Source organism: Hippopotamus amphibius, chromosome X (genome assembly GCF_030028045.1).
Source record: "Hippopotamus amphibius kiboko isolate mHipAmp2 chromosome X, mHipAmp2.hap2, whole genome shotgun sequence".
NCBI classification, from domain to species: domain Eukaryota; kingdom Metazoa; phylum Chordata; class Mammalia; order Artiodactyla; family Hippopotamidae; genus Hippopotamus; species Hippopotamus amphibius.
In genome coordinates, this window is record NC_080203.1 from 89384203 (window position 1) to 89400382 (window position 16180).

Below are 16180 nucleotides of genomic sequence, written 5' to 3' on the forward strand. Positions count from 1 at the left end.
AGTTTCATTAGGTCCCACTTATTTATTTTTATTTCCTTTACTTTAGGGGGTGGATCAAAAAAGATCTTCCTGTGATTTACGTCGAAGAGTGTTCTTCCTAGGTTTTCCTCTAGGAGCTTTAAGAGTGTCTGGCCTTACTTTTAGGTCTTTAATCCATTTTGAGTTTATTTTTGTGTCTGGTGTTAGGGAGTGTTCTAATTTTGTTCTTTTACATGTAGCTGTCCAGTTTTCCCAGCACCACTTATTGAAGAGGCTGTCTTTTCTCCATTGTATATCCTTGGCTCCTTTGTCATAGATTAGTTGACCATAGTTTATCTCTGGGCTTTCTATCCTGCTCCATTGATCTGTATTTCTGTTTTTGTGCCAGTACCATATTGTCTTGATCACTGTAGCCTTGTAGTATTGTTTGAAGTCAGAAAGCCTCATTCCACCAACTCTGTCTTTCCTTCTCAAGATTGCTTTGGCTATTCGGGGTCTTTTGTGTTTCCATACAAATCGTAAAATTTCTTGTTCTACTTCTGTGAAAATTGGTAATTTGATCGGGATTGCATTGAATTTGTAAATTGCTTTGGGTAGTATAGTCATTTTCACAATGTTGATTCTCCCAATCCAGGAAGATTCTTCCAATCTCCATCTGTTTGTGTCTTCTTTGATTTCTTTCATGAGTGTCTTATAGTTTTCTGAGTACAGGTCTTTTACCTCCTTAGTTAGGTTTATTCCTAGGTATTTTATTCTTTTTGTTGCAGTGGTGAAGGGGATTGTTTCCTTAATTTCTCTTTCTGATCTTTCATTGTTACTGTATAGAAATGCAAGAGATTTCTATGTGTTAATTTTGTATCCTGCAACTTTGCTACATTCATTGATTAGCTCAAGTAGTTTTCTGGTGGCATCTTTAGGATTTTCTATGTATAGTATCATGTCACCTGCGAACAGTGACAGTTTTACTTTTTCTCTTCCAATTTGGATTCCTTTTATTTCTTTTTATTCTCTGATTGCTGTTGCAAGGACTTCCAAAACTATGTTGAATAGTAGTGGCGAGAGTGGACATCCTTGTCTTATTCCTGATCTTAGAGGGAATGCTTTCAGTTTTTCACCATTGAGAATGATGTTTGCTGTGGGTTTGTCATACCTCACTACTCCCTTTAACCCCACCCTGCCCTCTCTGCTGCCTCTCTGTTGCCAGAGCCCCAAAGCACCAGGCAAATTCTGGGACCATCTGTGTCAGGAGTCCCAACAATGGGCCTACCCAACAGCTCCAGGCCTGTGCCAGAAGGCATCTCCTCAAACCTGCCAGTCTTGCTGCCTTCTAACACCCTCCCTGAGGCAGTCAGCCTGCTCCTTCTCCCTGAGGAGCTAGAGCTCCTGCCTGAGTCAATGGAGGAGTCCAAATTTGTGGAGTCCTTGAATCCACCAGCTTTCTATACCTTCCTCACTCCTGACAAAGATGGTGAGTACCATGGGCAAGAGGTCAAGCCACAAGGGGGGCAGTATGAATAGAGAGAACCAGGAACTAGAAGTGTACAAAGCTTGTGCAAATTCTTGTGATTCAAGCCACTTGCTTGCTTGCTTTGAGACTCTGAACCAGCTACTTAACTTCTCTGGGCTTCAGCACATAGGCACAGAATTAGAGGCCCTGGGAGAGAAGGGATGTTACGACTGGGGAATGTACAGAAACGGAATGGCCAAGCTATGGCTTTGACATTTGCTTTGCTGGACAAGAAAATTGCTCGTGATTCCCAAGCAGAGAAGGGATGTGGGGTTATAAATGGGAGCATCACTGGGCAAGGCAGGTCTGATTGGTTCTTTTGTGCTCTATGAGCAGCCCTGCTTAATGAAAGGGATATAAAAATTGGGGAAGATGATGACAGTTGTCTTTAAATTTCCCACAGACTGTGAAATAATAACAGTTTACATTTTTTAGCTCTTCCTATGTGCAGGTACTGCTCTACATATTGTACTTGTAGTCCCCTTTTAATCCTCACCAAAAAAAAAACCTCTTAATATTTGAATTTTACTCATAGGGAAACTGAAGCACAGAGAAGTGAAGTAACTTGTTCCATATTACACAGCTAGTAAGAGATTTGAACTTACATAATCTGGTCCCATGCTGAATGTAACTCACCACTTCACTATTCACCTTGCTGAGAAGAGTGACGTTTCCTGGGTGACCTTGTAGGGAAGGATTAGAGCCAGTTGCTGGTGGCAATAAGTCATAGGGAAAGAAATTTGAGCATGACATCCTTGACATATCCCTCTTCTTCACCACCCTCCCTCCCAATATCCTATCCATCTTCAATTCCTGACACTGTTATCTCTAATATATTTGTCAAACACAGCCACTTCTCAGTACTCCAACTGTCACTACCCAAGGGCAGACTACCATTGTGCCTATCTACAAACTGTTCTAGCCTCCTCACTGGTTTTCTTGCTTCCTCTCTGGAGATATTCTCTTGACCATTCTCCCCCAGCAGCCAAAGGATCGTTTAAAAACGTCGATCACTTCATGTCCCTTCCCTACTTAACTCTTCTCAAGGGTTTCCTATCACACCTACAATAAAATCCAAAGTCCTCTTTATGAGATACAAGGCCCTGAATGATCTGCCTTCTTTACCATACCTCTCTGACCTCACTTTCTCCCACTCATACTCTGAACTCAAGCCTTACTGGCCTCCTATTCCTCAAATGGGCCCTACTCCCACCTCTGCCTCCACTCAGGGACCTCTTCCAAGCTGTTCCCCCTGCTTGAAAATTGCTCTGACCTGCCTTGCCCTGCCCCCTACCTACCACCCTCACTTCTTCCATTGCCACTCAAACTCCAGCTCATGCCTTAAATCTCAGTTCAAATGTCCTCACCCCTTCCTACTGCCCCAGACTACATCAAGTATCTGTAATTCCCGGTCAATCTATTCTCTTTTCTTATAGCATTTGTCACCATTAGTAATTATAATTTCATTCATGTCTGCCTTCCCAACTAAAATATGAGCTTCACCAGGTCAGAAATCATGACTAAGTTTTTTACCACCATATCCCTGATGCTTAAACAGTGCCTGAATGAATAAATGATCACATGAATACATGCATAAATGCTGTAAGGAAGAATTTTGAACATAACTGATCTTGAAAGACTAAGATGCTATGCAGAGTATAAGGTCTCAGTCTTGGCAATGTGTAGGTCAGATTGGGAAGCCAATGAGAACTCTCCTGGTCAGGTTGTTGACAGAATTCAGCTCTTTGTAAGACTGAGATTGCTGTTTTTTGTTTGTTTTTGCTGAATGTTGGCTGGCAGTTACTCTCAGCTTCTAGAGGCCACGGGGGTCACTTTCAGGTCCTAGAGGCTTCCTGCATACCTTGCCATGTGGCCCCAACTTCAAATACAGCCATGGAGAATCTCCCTCATGTCAAATCCTTCTTATACTTCAAATCTTTCTGACATCTCTGTCTCTGATCTCCAGACCCAGATTTAAAGGGCTCATGTGATTAGGTAAGGCCTACTTGGATAATCTCCTTATTTTGTCAACTGTACCACATAACATAACCTATTTATGGGAGTGACAACACGTCATATCACACCCTGGGAATTTTACAGGGTGTGTACACTGGGGAATCTTGGGAGCCATCTTAGAATTCTACCTACCACAGGCAGAGAGCAAGAGAAAATAGCATTTGAGTTGGCCTGGAAGAATAACTAGAAATTGATCCTTAGTACCTAAAGGAAGGAGAACATTCCATGTGGCATGAAAAAAACAGAAGCAGAGGGTCACTAGCAAGATAAGGCAGGGCACTCATAAGAATCGTCAGTTCAGTTGGGCTGGAGCATACAGAGGAGACTGGAGAGCTAAGCAGGGACTAGATATCAGAAGAAAATTAAATGCTGAGATCAGGAATTTGGAGTTTATCTAGGAGGAGGTGACTCAGAGGACAGGAGGCCCCAAAGTTCCTAGAAATGTAATAGATCAGTCTCTTACCAACACAGTCCCCCTCTCTTTTTCTTTTTTATTATTTCTTTGGGGGTACACCAAGTTCAGTCATCTGTTTTTATACACATATCCCCGTATTCCCTCCCTTCCTTGACTCCCCCACCCTCGAGTCCCCCCCACCCTCCCCACCCCAGTCCTCTAAGGCATCTTCCATCTTCGAGTTGGACTCCCTTTGTTATACAACAACTTCCCACTGACTATTTTACAGTTGGTAGTATATATATGTCTGTGCTACTCTCTCGCTTCATCTCAGTTTCCCCTTCACCCCCCGCCCCCTCCCATACCTCGAGTTCTCTAGTCCATTCTCTGTATCTGCATCCTTGTTCTTGTCACTGAGTTCATCAGTACCATTTTTAGATTCCGTATATGTGAGTTAGCATACAATATTTGTCCTTCTCTTTCTGACTTACTTCACTCTGTATGATCAATTGTAGTTCTATCCACCTCATTACATATAGCTCCATCTCATCCCTTTTTATAGCTGAGTAATATTCCACTGTATATATATGCCACATCTTCTGTATCCATTCATTTGTTGATGGGCATTTAGGTTGCTTCCATGTCCTGGCTATTGTAAAGAGTGCTGCAATAAACATTATGGTACACGTTTCTTTTGGGATTATGGTTTTCTTTGGGTATATGCCCAGTAGTGGGATTACTGGATCATATGGTAGTTCTATTTGTAGTTTTTTAAGGAACCTCCAAATTGTTTTCCATAGTGGCTGTACCAACTTACAGTCCCACCAACAGTGCAGGAGAGTTCCCTTTTCTCCACACCCTCTCCAACATTTGTAGTTTCCAGATTTTGTGATGATGGCCATTCTGATCGGTGTGAGATGATACCTCATTGTGGCTTTGACTTGCATTTCTCTGATGATTAGTGATGCTGAGCATCTTTTCATGTGTTTGTTGGCCATCTGTCTGTCTTCTTTGGAGAAATGTCTATTTAGGTCTTCTGCCCATTTGTGGATTGGGTTATTTGCTTTTTTGGTATTAAGCTTCGTGAGCTGCTTGTATATTTTGGAGGTTAATCCTTTGTCCATTGTTTCATAGGCAATTATTTTTTCCCATTCGGAGGGTTGCCTTTTAGTCTTGTTTATGGTTTCTTTCACTGTGCAAAAGTAAGTTTCATGAGGTCCCATTTGTTTATTCTTGATTTTATTTCCATGATTCAATGAGGTGGGTCAAAAAGGATTTTGCTTTGATGGATGTCATAGAGTGTTCTGCCTATGTTTTCCTCTAGGAGTTTTATATTGTGTGGCCTTACATGTAGGTCTTTAATCCATTTTGAGTTTATTTTTGTGTATGGTGTTCGGAAGTGTTCTAATTTCATTCTTTTACATGTTGCTGTCCAATTTTCCCAGCACCACTTATTGAAGAGTCTGTCTTTTTTCCATTGTGTATTCTTGCCTCCTTTGTCAAGGATAAGGTGCCCATATGTGTTTGGGCTTACTTCTGAGTTCTCTATTCTATTCCATTGATCTTCCTTTCTATTTTTGTGCCAGTACCATACTGTCTTGATCACTATGGCCTTGTAGTATAGTTTGAAGTCAGGAAGCCTGATTCCACCAACTCCATTTTTCCTTCTCAAGATTGCTTTGGCTATTCGGGGTCTTTTGCGTTTCCATACAAATCGTAAGATTTCTTGCTCTAGTTCTGTGAAAAATGCCATTGGTAATTTGATCGGGATTGCATTGAATCTGTACATTGCTTTGGGTAGTACAGACATTTTCACGATGTTGATTCTTCCAATCCAGGAACATGGTATGTCCCTCCATCTGTTTGTGTCATCTTTGATTTCTTTAATCAGTGTCTGAAAGTTTTCTGCATACAGATCTTTTGCCTCCTTAGGCAGGTTTATTCCTAGGTATTTTATTCTTTTTGTTGCAATGGTGAATGGGAGAGGTTCCTTAATTTCTCTTTCTGCTCTTCCGTTGTTAGTGTATAGGAATGCAAGAGATTTCTGTGCATTCATTTTGTATCCTGCTACTTTACTAAACTCATCAATGAGTGCTAGCAGTTTTCTGGTAGAGTCTTGAGGGTTTTCTATATATAATATCATGTCATCTGCAAAGAGTGACAATTTTACTTCTTCTTTTCCAATTTGGATTCCTTTGATTTCTTTTTCTTCTCTGATTGCTGTGGCTAACACTTCCAAAACTATGTTGAATAACAGTGGTGAGAGTGGACACCCTTGTCTTGTTCCTGTTCTTAGAGGGAATTCTTCCAGTTTTTCCCCATTGAGAACGATGTTGGCTTTTGGTTTTTCATATATGGCTTTTATTATGTCGAGGTAATTTCCTTCTATGCCCATTTTTTGGAGAGCTTTTATCATAAATGGATGTTGAACTTTGTCAAAAGCTTTTTCTGCATCTATCGAAATGATCATATGGTTTTTATCCTTCAGTTTGTTGATATGATGTATCACGTTAATTGATTTGCGTATATTGAAGAATCCTTGCATCCCAAGGATAAACCCCACTTGATCATGGTGTATGATTTTTTTAATGTGCTGTTGGAGTCTGTTAGCTAGTATTTTGTTGAGGATTTTTGCATCTATATTCATCAATGATATTGGTCTGTAGTTTTCTTTTTTTGTGACATCCTTGCCTGGTTTTGGTACCAGGGTGATGGTAGCCTCGTAGAATGAGTTTGGGAGTGTTCCGCCTTCTGCAATATTTTGGAAGAGTTTGAGAAGGGTAGGTGTTATCTCTTCTCGAAATGTTTGGTAGAATTCGCCCGTGAACCCATCTGGTCCTGGGCTTTTGTGGGTTGGGAGATTTTTTATCACTGCCTCAATTTCAGTGCTTGAGATTGGTCTGTTCATGGTTTCTATTTCTTCCTGGTTCAGTCTTGGAAGATTGTATTTTTCTAAGAATGTATCCATTTCTTCCAGGTTATCCAATTGATTGGCATATAGTTGCTTGTAGTAGTCTCTCATGATGGTTTGTATTTCTGAGGTGTCCGTTGTTACTTCTCCTTTTTCATTTCTAATTCTGTTGATTTGCATCTTCTCCCTTTTTTTCTTGATGAGTCTGGCTAGTGGTTTATCAATTTTGTTAATCTTCTCAAAGAAGCAGCTTTTAGTTTTATTTATTTTTCTTATGGTTTCTTTCCTTTCTTTTTCATTTATTTCTGCTCTGATCTTTATGATTTCTTTCCTTCTGCTCACTTTGGGGTTTCTTTGTTCTTCTTTCTCTAGTTGTGTTAGGTGTAAAGTTAGGTTGTTTATTCGATCATTTTCTTTTTTCTTAAGGTAGGACTGTATTGCTATACACTTCCCTCTTAGAACTGCTTTTGCTGAGTCCCATAGGTTTTGGGTTGTTGTGTTTTCGTTGCCATTTATTTCTAGATATTTTTTGATTTCCTCTTTGATTTCTTTAGTGATTCCTTGGTTGTTTAAGAGTGAATTGTTTAGCCTCCATGTGTTTGTATTTTTTGCAGTTTTTTTCCTGTAATTGATATCTAGTCTCATGGCATTGTGGTCTGAGAAGATGCTTGATATGATTTCAATTTTCTTGCATTTGCCGAGGTTTGATGTGTGACCCAAGATGTGATCTGTTCTGGAAAATGTTCCGTGTGCACTTGAGAAGAAAGTGTAGTCTGTCGTTTTTGGATGGAATGTCCTATAAATATCAGTTAAGTCGAGATGGTCTAATGTGTCATTTAAAGCTTGTGTGTCTTTATTTATTTTCTGTTTGGATGATCTGTCCACTGATGTAAGTGGGGTGTTCAAGTCTCCCACTATTATTGTGTTACTGTCAATGTCCCCTTTTATAGCTGTTAGCATTTGCCTTATGTATTGAGGTGCTCCTATATTGGGGGCATAGATATTTACAATTGTTATATGTTCTATTTGAATGGATCCCTTGATCATTATGTAGCATCCTTCCTTGTCTCTTGTAATAGTCTTTACTTTAAAGTCTAATTTGTCGGATATGAGTATTGCTACTCCAGCTTTCTTTTGACTTCCATTTGCATGGAATATCTTTTCCCATCCCTTGACTTTCAGTCTCTATGTATCCCTTGGTCTGAAGTGGGTTTCTTGTAGGCAGCATATAGAAGGGTCTTGTTTTTGTATCCATTCAGCCAGTCTGTGTCTTTGGGTTGGAGCATTTAATCCATTTACATTTAAAGTGATTATTGACATGTGTGTTCCTATTACCATTTTCTTAATTGTTTTGGGTTTGCATTTGTAGGTGTTTTCCTTTTCTTGTGTTTCCTACTTAGAGAAGTTCCTTTAGCACTTGTTGTAAGGTTGGTTTGGTGGTGCTGAATTCTCTTAACTCTTGTTTGTCTGGAAAGCTTTTGATTTCTCCCTCAAATCTGAATGAGATTCTTGCTGGGTAGAGTATTCTTGGCTGTAGGTTTTTGTCTTTTAGGACTTTCAGTATATCCTGCCATTCCCTTCTGGCCAGCAGAGTTTCTGTAGAAAGTTCAGCTGTTATCCTTATGGGTTTTCCCTTATATGTTATTTGTTGCTTTTCTCTTGTTGCTTTTAATATTTTTTCTTTGTGTTTAATTGTCATTAGTTTGATTAATAATTGTCTTGGTGTATTTCTCCTTGGGTTTATTCTGTATGGGACTCTCTGTGCTTCTTGGACTTGGTGAATTATTTCCTTTCCCATGTTGGGGAAGTTTTCCACTATAACCACTTCAAATATTTTCTCAGACCCTTTCTTGTTTTCTTCTTCTTCTGGGATGCCTATAATTCGAATGTTGGTACGCTTAATGTTATCAGTGAGGTCTCTGAGACTGTCTTCTATTCTTTTTATTCTTTTTTCTTTTTCCTGCTCTGTGGCAGTTATTTCCCCCATTCTATCTTCCAACTCACTTATTCGTTCTTCTGCCTCAGTCATTCTGCTGGTTATAGCATCTAGAGTATTTTTAATTTCAGTTATTTTGTTATCCATTGCTGTTTGTTTTTCTGAGTTCTTATGGACTGTTTCTTGTACTTTCTCTATTTTGGTATCGAGATTTTGTATCATTTTTACTATCATTACTCTAAATTCTTTTTCAAGCATTTTTCCTATTTCCTCCTCATTTATTTGGTCTTGTGGGGTTTTTTCCTGCTCCTTTGCCTGCATGGTGTTTCTTTGTTTCCTCATGGTTGTCCAAACTTTTGGGGTTGCTTGTCCTGGCGATAGAGGTGTTTATAGAAGACTGTCCAAGCCTCACACTAATGTCCAAGTATTGGATTAAACGAATATTAAGGCTAGGAAACACATACATGTATAAGACACACAATTACTGACTCCGTTAGGACATAAGGCTCTAGAAAGACCTGACAGAACCCCAGTGTGCTATCAGATATTCAAAGAGAAACTCAACAGAAATTGACAACTGAAACAGAACAAATCAGAGACAAAAGCAAAAGCAAACAAACAAACAAATAACACCTTACACATACAAACATTAATCCAGGGAGATTTTGTAAGCTAGGATCAAATATAGAAAAGAGCCAGAGTACCACCAGAGAGAATGGAGATTCTCAGAATGTGATTAGACAACTGTACTAAGAACTAAGATAAAGACAAAAGCCTAATATTAAAACCAAGGCAGTGCATCATCTGGAGAATAGAGCAAGGAGTCTGAGCAGACTGATAGTGTTGCCTATAAGTATGTTAAGATAAAATAAACTTAAAATGGCTGGAAGAAAGGGGAACAGCAGAGCGTAATGTGGTTGGAAATATGCAAATAAAAAGAAAGGAATAGAAATGTATAAAAGATAGGGATGAAAGGAAAGTATGAGAGATATATTCTCCGTACTACCAAAAACTAAGCTAGATATAAAAGTATATAAAAAGGCAAAAAAAAAAAGAATAAAAAATATCATTAAAAAATTATGTTATAAAACGTGTAGATCCCTTAGGGCTAAGATCGTGTGAGAAGACATTCTGGAACCTTTTTGAAACATTGAAAATGTTGAAGTATGTGGGCCGAGCGATGGGATTCAGAATGTCCTGCTTGAGCAGTGGAGGAGCTGAGGGTGCAGGGCGTGGAGACTAATATCACCCTGTTTGGTCCTGAGGGATGGCTGGTTAGCCAAAGACGGGTAAGATTCCTCAGAGGAGGAACAACCTAAGACAGGCACAGCTGCAGAGGGGCCAACAGGGGTGGTGCATAGAGCCTTCCTTATATCACCGTGTTTGGCCCTGGAGGATGACTGTTTAGCCAGAGATGGGTAAGATTCCTCAAGGGAGGAACAACCTAAGACAGGCACAGTTGCAGAGGGGCCAACACAGGTGGGGCACAGACCCTTAATCCTTTTGAGAGAGGTCTCCTGCCCCCAGGGCTGCTTTGCTCTCTACGCCCAGCTCAAATCAGGACCCAGGAGGCAAACAAAGATCATTGCCCCCAGTCATGTGAGGCCTTTGATTGTTTATGGGATTAACCTGGGAGTGTTAGACCCTTAGGCTATGCCGAGAACTCAATAAAAGCAACGTGGGATCAATCAGCGAGGCTCTTGATCCTAGAGGTCTTGAGTCCCCCGGTCCCATCTTTCTCTTCAGTCTGTGTCTGTGTGTTCTTCAAGCTTGCGGCACCCGTCACTCACCTCGAGTCGCCGAGTTGATCCCGGCAAGATCGTTTTTAATAAAGAAAAAAAAGAGAGAGAGAGAGAAAAAGAAAAGAAAAAAAAAATCCAGAACTGATCCCAGAATGGACCAGTTCAATAGGTATTGATACTACTATTTCTGTTTCCTTAGCATCTCAGCTGTAAGTGTCCTTCTCCTTGCCTTGGGTTTTTTTTGCATTATTCTGTGACCAGCAGAGTTCCTTTATTGTTCGTCTGTAAGCGTCGGTGTGTGGGGAGGGAGAGGGTACAATAGTGGCTCCTTCTCCTGGGAGTGAGTAAGCAGTGGCGCACTGTTGTTTCAGTCGGGCTTGGAGGTGCCTGTTGCAGAGGGATGCCCGCGGCTCAGGCGTAAACAGAAAGTCTTAGAGTTGGGCCTCTCTCCGGTTTTTTTTGTTGTTGTTGCTGTTGTTGTTGTTTTTTTTTCTCTCTCGGCAGCCTCCCTGCTGCTGGCGTTGCAAGGGGTTTTAATCTAGCCCCACCCAAGCGCCTGAGGCTGCTTGTTATCCCTGAGCGCCTTAGGTGGCCCACAGGTGTCTCTCCACTGCCTGTTGCAGAGGCGCTGAAAGAGAGAGAGACAGAGGCTATGCGTGCGCCTCCTCCCCCCGGGCCTGTGAGCCTGCAGCCTCCAGCCGCCATTGATGGCCGGGCAGCTCTCAGGGACGGGCACTCCTCTCCACGGACCTCCTCCCTCCTGTCCTCTCGGTCCGTCACCCTACCGGCAACAATGTTTCTCACCCTGAACCTGCTCTCTGGTTCCCAAGCTCCCGCTCCCGGACCCTCCGTTCAGCTGCGGATCGATGTCTCGGTCCGGGAACGCTGAGCTGCGCTGCGGACCCTCCGTATGTTTCTCACTCCCTCCCATCTGCCATAGCTCTGCCACTTCACCCTCTTTGAGCCTTCGTAGATGCCTCCCTACCGGCTATGTCAGGCTCCCCACTGTCCTTTCTGGTGTCCGAGGCCGTCTGCTGGTGTTCAGCTGGTTCTCTGTGGGAATGACTGCGTCCTTCCGTGCATTCCCAATGCATCGTGGAGAGGGATGCACTCCACATCTCTCTACTTTGCCGCCATCTTTTCTCTCCCCCCTCTCTTTTGTAGGCACATTGCCAAGCATCTTCACCTTCTTATCCTCAGGTAAGCCAGCTACCCTCACTGTCCTGTTTGAATACAGGACAGCTTATGCACTGGAACTGGGGCTGGGCTGTCTCTCTGGGGAAATAGACATGGCCTCCTACCTTCCCCTCCTGTCTCCTTCTCTCTCCTCCTCTCCCATTCCTTTTGATCTCAGATGACCTCGGCCTGCGGTGGCTTGAAGCAGTGTTTTGGTTCCCGGCAAGCAATTGAAGTCGGGTCGTGGCAGTGAGATCACCAAATCCTAGCCACTAGACCAGTGGTCAGTAACAAGGCTCTGGCCCTTTGGCTTTGCAAAAAGAATTCCCACAAAGATGGAAAGTAGTGAAACAAAGTATTTATTAGGAGGAAAAAGAGTACAGTACGTGTAGATAGACACAAGGGTGGGCTCAGAGAGTTGCACCTTTGTGGTAGTTTAAATCACTTATGTGGGGCATTTCTTCTGGGTTTCTTTTGGCCAATCATTTTGATTTGCCTGGTGCAGAGTCCATATTTGGTTTATCTCAGGATCATCCCATGTGTGTGCGTGCATCTCTTAGCCAAGATGGATTACACTGAAGAGGCCTATGAGTAGTTGACATCACTTACTACGGGATGGCATCCCCTCCCTTTTTGACCTCCAAGGAGACATTCTAGTCGGGAAGGTCTCCTTGACTTCGAGAATGAGAAATATGTGGTCTCTTATCTTCTATCTGGGCAGGGCCCAGCTTCCTCTCTCAATTGTCCTGCTATTCTCATTTTGGAGTATCAGTCCACAGGGAATGAATCTCCAATTGCTTACTCTGGGGGTGCGGGGGCATCTACCTCCTGCCTTACTTCTAGGGCCATAACTTCAGAGTTGTGCCTCCTGCTTTACAGTGGATGGGTACCCCCAATTTGTGATCCACATCCTAATGCTCAGAAGAGAGGATGTGCTTCACACTGGATAGGCGCCCATGGGACCTGCTACAGCTCATAGATGACCCAAAGGCAGGTGAGAGCCCCAAAGACTCTACCTCATATAACTCCACAGCCAGGTATACACATGTCAACACATTTGTAGCTAGCTCTCTAACCACAAATCTGCACCACTTCATCTGAACTTCAGGCCCTGAGTCTTCACCCCTTCTGTGCTGTTGGTGACCATATTAATGACCACGTGAAAGCCTGTGCTCCCAGCAAGCATTCTTCTCCCTCCAGGGGTGCATGTACATGGGCAGCTGCTTGGGCCACCATCAAGGGCAGGGCATAAGGACCAGATCCACACCTACTTCCAGACCATCACAGTTACTACAGACAAAGCCCGGGCCTACACTATCACCATCACCTGCAGTTCCATATCTGTACAAGGTGAGGGTACCTTGCTTCTGTCCTGGGACCAGTCTGCCCTACTGAAGAGGCCCCAGCTGGAGCTCCATGTGGCTGTTGCAGCCTGCCTCACCCTCTGCCTTGGGCCCCATCTTGAGTTCCTAGTCCTCCCGCACCACTACCGGAACCCTAGCATCCTGTAACTACCCCACCTGGGCTTCTATGTGGCCAATGGTTCAGGTCTCAGCCCCTTGGCCCATGGCCTGCTAGGTAAGTGTTACTGAGGCTGATAGTGGTCAGGAAGCACCAGTCCCAAGAGAGACTCTGCCAGAATGAAAGGCCAGTGAGCCCCCAGCACCTTGACCCTCAAACCACAAAGAGGAGTCAGAGCCAAGCTCTGCCCTTGGAGAGCTCCTGGTCTAGGAAGAAGACAGACCCAGACATGGATTGTGATCACAGGGAGTTATCAGTGTTAGACAAAAAGCAGTCTAGGGAGCTGGAGGAACACAGGGTGAGGTACCTTGCCCAGCCTTGGAGCTCAGGAAAGATCTGCTGTAGGAGAGAGACCCACACTGAGTCTGGAAAGCTGAGCAAACATGTAGAGGAAAGGAATGGAGACTGGAGGAGATGGAGCTGGAGTGGTCAGACAAGAGTGCCAGCATGAGGAATTTGGCTTTTTCCTGAAGACAATGGGAGTCATGAAAAGGCATAAGCAGGGGAAAGATACAGTCAGATCTGAGTATTACAAAGATCCCTCTGGAGGCTGCTGTAAAGGGGGATTTCAGGAAGCCAGACTGTAGGTCAGGAGACCCTAGCAGAACCTGAGGCAGAGGCCCACACCAGAGTTTGGGCATTGATGGTGGGTTGGGTAGATATTTTTACTTCCTCTGAACCGCCTCACTTCTCCAATCTGCCTTGTCATCTCCTTCAAGCCGGACTAAACCCCTTCTGCTGCCATCTCATCCACCTTGGCTCTCTACTTCCATACTACACTCCTGTCCCATCTGGCTCATCCACATTTTACACAATTCTCAGGCTCTTCCCTCCTCCAGGACTTTGCTACCCCTCCTCCCTCCCAATTTTCCTTCTAGTTTCCTGCTTTAGGATCCTCTTAGAGCTGTAAGTGGGACTCAGGCCACTGCCTTGACTGGTATTGTATCTCTCTCCCTCAGGACAGTTGCGGCATGCAGACATCCAGTTGGTGGCAGGGCCTATGGGACCAAGCCTGAGGAGGCACCAGGGCCCAAATGTGCCTGTGGTCCTAGGCAAGAGGCTGCTGAAGGACTCACCAAGGCTGCCACCCTGCTGGGCTTCCTGCTAGCTAGTGAAGTGCTCTCATGTACAGCAGTTGCTGGGCCACCCCTAAATTGCATATGTCCTGTTATGGCCCCTGAACTCCAGAGCAAAGAGACCTGAGTTTGGGACACCCAGAGCCCAGGGCATAGGGTGAGCCAGGAACAAAGCCCTGAGGACATGGAAACACACAGGGACATGCACACTAACACATGCACTAAGTGACACATACACCAGAACACACACACAAAGACATGCAGATCTATGGAACTAGAGGCTTAGGGACTCCTGCCTCCTCATAGTCCTTACTATCTCCAGTCTCTACTCTTTCATACTCCACACCAGCCTTAGAAGTGACTTCTTTAAAACAAAAAACTGAGGCACCAGTCCTGCTCACAACCTTCTCTGGCTCCCATGGCATATTTAAAGCTCTTACAGTTCCCCTAACAAACCATGTTCTCTCCCACCAATGGGCATTTACATGTGCTTTTCCTTCTATGTGGGACTCCCTTCCTTGGCTTCATGCAGGTAAATTTTATATACTCTTCAATTCGTAGTTGTCACTTCCTCTAGGAGGCCTTCCCTGACCCCTCCCATAGATTGAGCTTGGTCCCCTCCTGTGTTACCACAGCCACCCCCTATTCCATTCAAGCTCACCTATCATACTGTGTAGTAATCATCTATTTATTTGTCTGGATCCCTTACTTAGACTGTGAGCTCTTTGAGGGCAAGGATCTTTTCTGAATCATCTATGTATCCCCCAATGCCTAGCACATAGTAGGTGCTTAGTAAATATTTGCTGAATGAATGAGCATAAAAGGATCCCATGACACAGCAGTAGACACACATATATACTACTCACAACCAAAGGCACAGGATCACACACAGAAAGACAGCAACAAGGACTCAGACATGGATGGGTAAATTGAGAGAGAGGGGTATGCAAACACAAGAATCTCAAAATAAAGAGAATAGACATAGGGGCATGTAGACATACAAAGAGGGGGGCAGGAAGCCAGAATGACAGCACCAGGAGCATAAAACCAGAGAAACAGATGCTCTCTTGCTGGGCTTCTGTATCCTCATTTTGAGGTGCTGTCCCTGTCACAAAGAGGCAGGGACACAAAAATGAGGTCACCCAGGGACAAGACACATAATGACCAATGTGAAGACACTGAGACATAACAACATACAAGTGAAAAGATAGAGATTCACAGAGATCCAGACACAGGGGCAGAGGAGTCAAGACACACAGAGACACGGGGACAGAGAGGTAGCCAGAGGGGCACTGGTCAAGACCACACTCTAAGACACCAAGGACAGAGAGGTGGAAACACATAGACATAATGAGATGCAGACATGGGGTGGGGGATGAGAAGAGAACACAGAGATACAAGACCAGAGACCTATAAGGACATAGAAACAGAGATGTTACACAGATCCAGACTTGGTGACAAAGACCCAAGCACACACACTCTTGCAGAGAAACACACTGAAAGTGAGACAGGAGCATACACTTACATATTTAGAGATCCGGCAACAAAGACATGGGGATGCAGACACCTCAACAGTGACAAACACCACCAAAGAGATAGGTTTCAGACAAGGTAACAGAGACATAAGGACAGACAGGATAGAGGCCCAGGAATAATGGGGACATTTTGACACAGTGACAGAGACACAGGAATTCAGGGACAGAAATCTTATAACAGTAGACATGGGGATGTGAACCCACAAACACAGTCATACGGATACAGGCTAGACATAGGGATAGAAACACAGACACACTTCTGGAAGGATCAAGATAGGGATAAAGAAACCTAGACACAGAGAAACTGACACACAGAACATAAACAAATGGGCAAAGACACAAAATCAAGATACACCTGGGGATGCCCAGAAATAGAGACACACAAAA

At 43.6% G+C, this 16180-nt stretch overlaps 1 protein-coding gene across 1 annotated transcript in view; it reads left to right on the forward strand.

Annotated features, from left to right (window-relative positions):
• ITIH6 (inter-alpha-trypsin inhibitor heavy chain family member 6) overlaps positions 1-14419 on the forward strand; it is a 32727-nt gene extending 18308 nt beyond the window's left edge. The window contains 6 exon segments of the mRNA XM_057717648.1: positions 1175-1447; positions 11650-11685; positions 12541-12578; positions 12580-12655; positions 12862-13239; positions 14142-14419. Of these exon segments, the coding sequence (XP_057573631.1) occupies positions 1175-1447; positions 11650-11685; positions 12541-12578; positions 12580-12655; positions 12862-13239; positions 14142-14419 (1079 nt within the window).
• The last annotated feature ends 1761 nt before the right edge of the window (positions 14420-16180 follow it).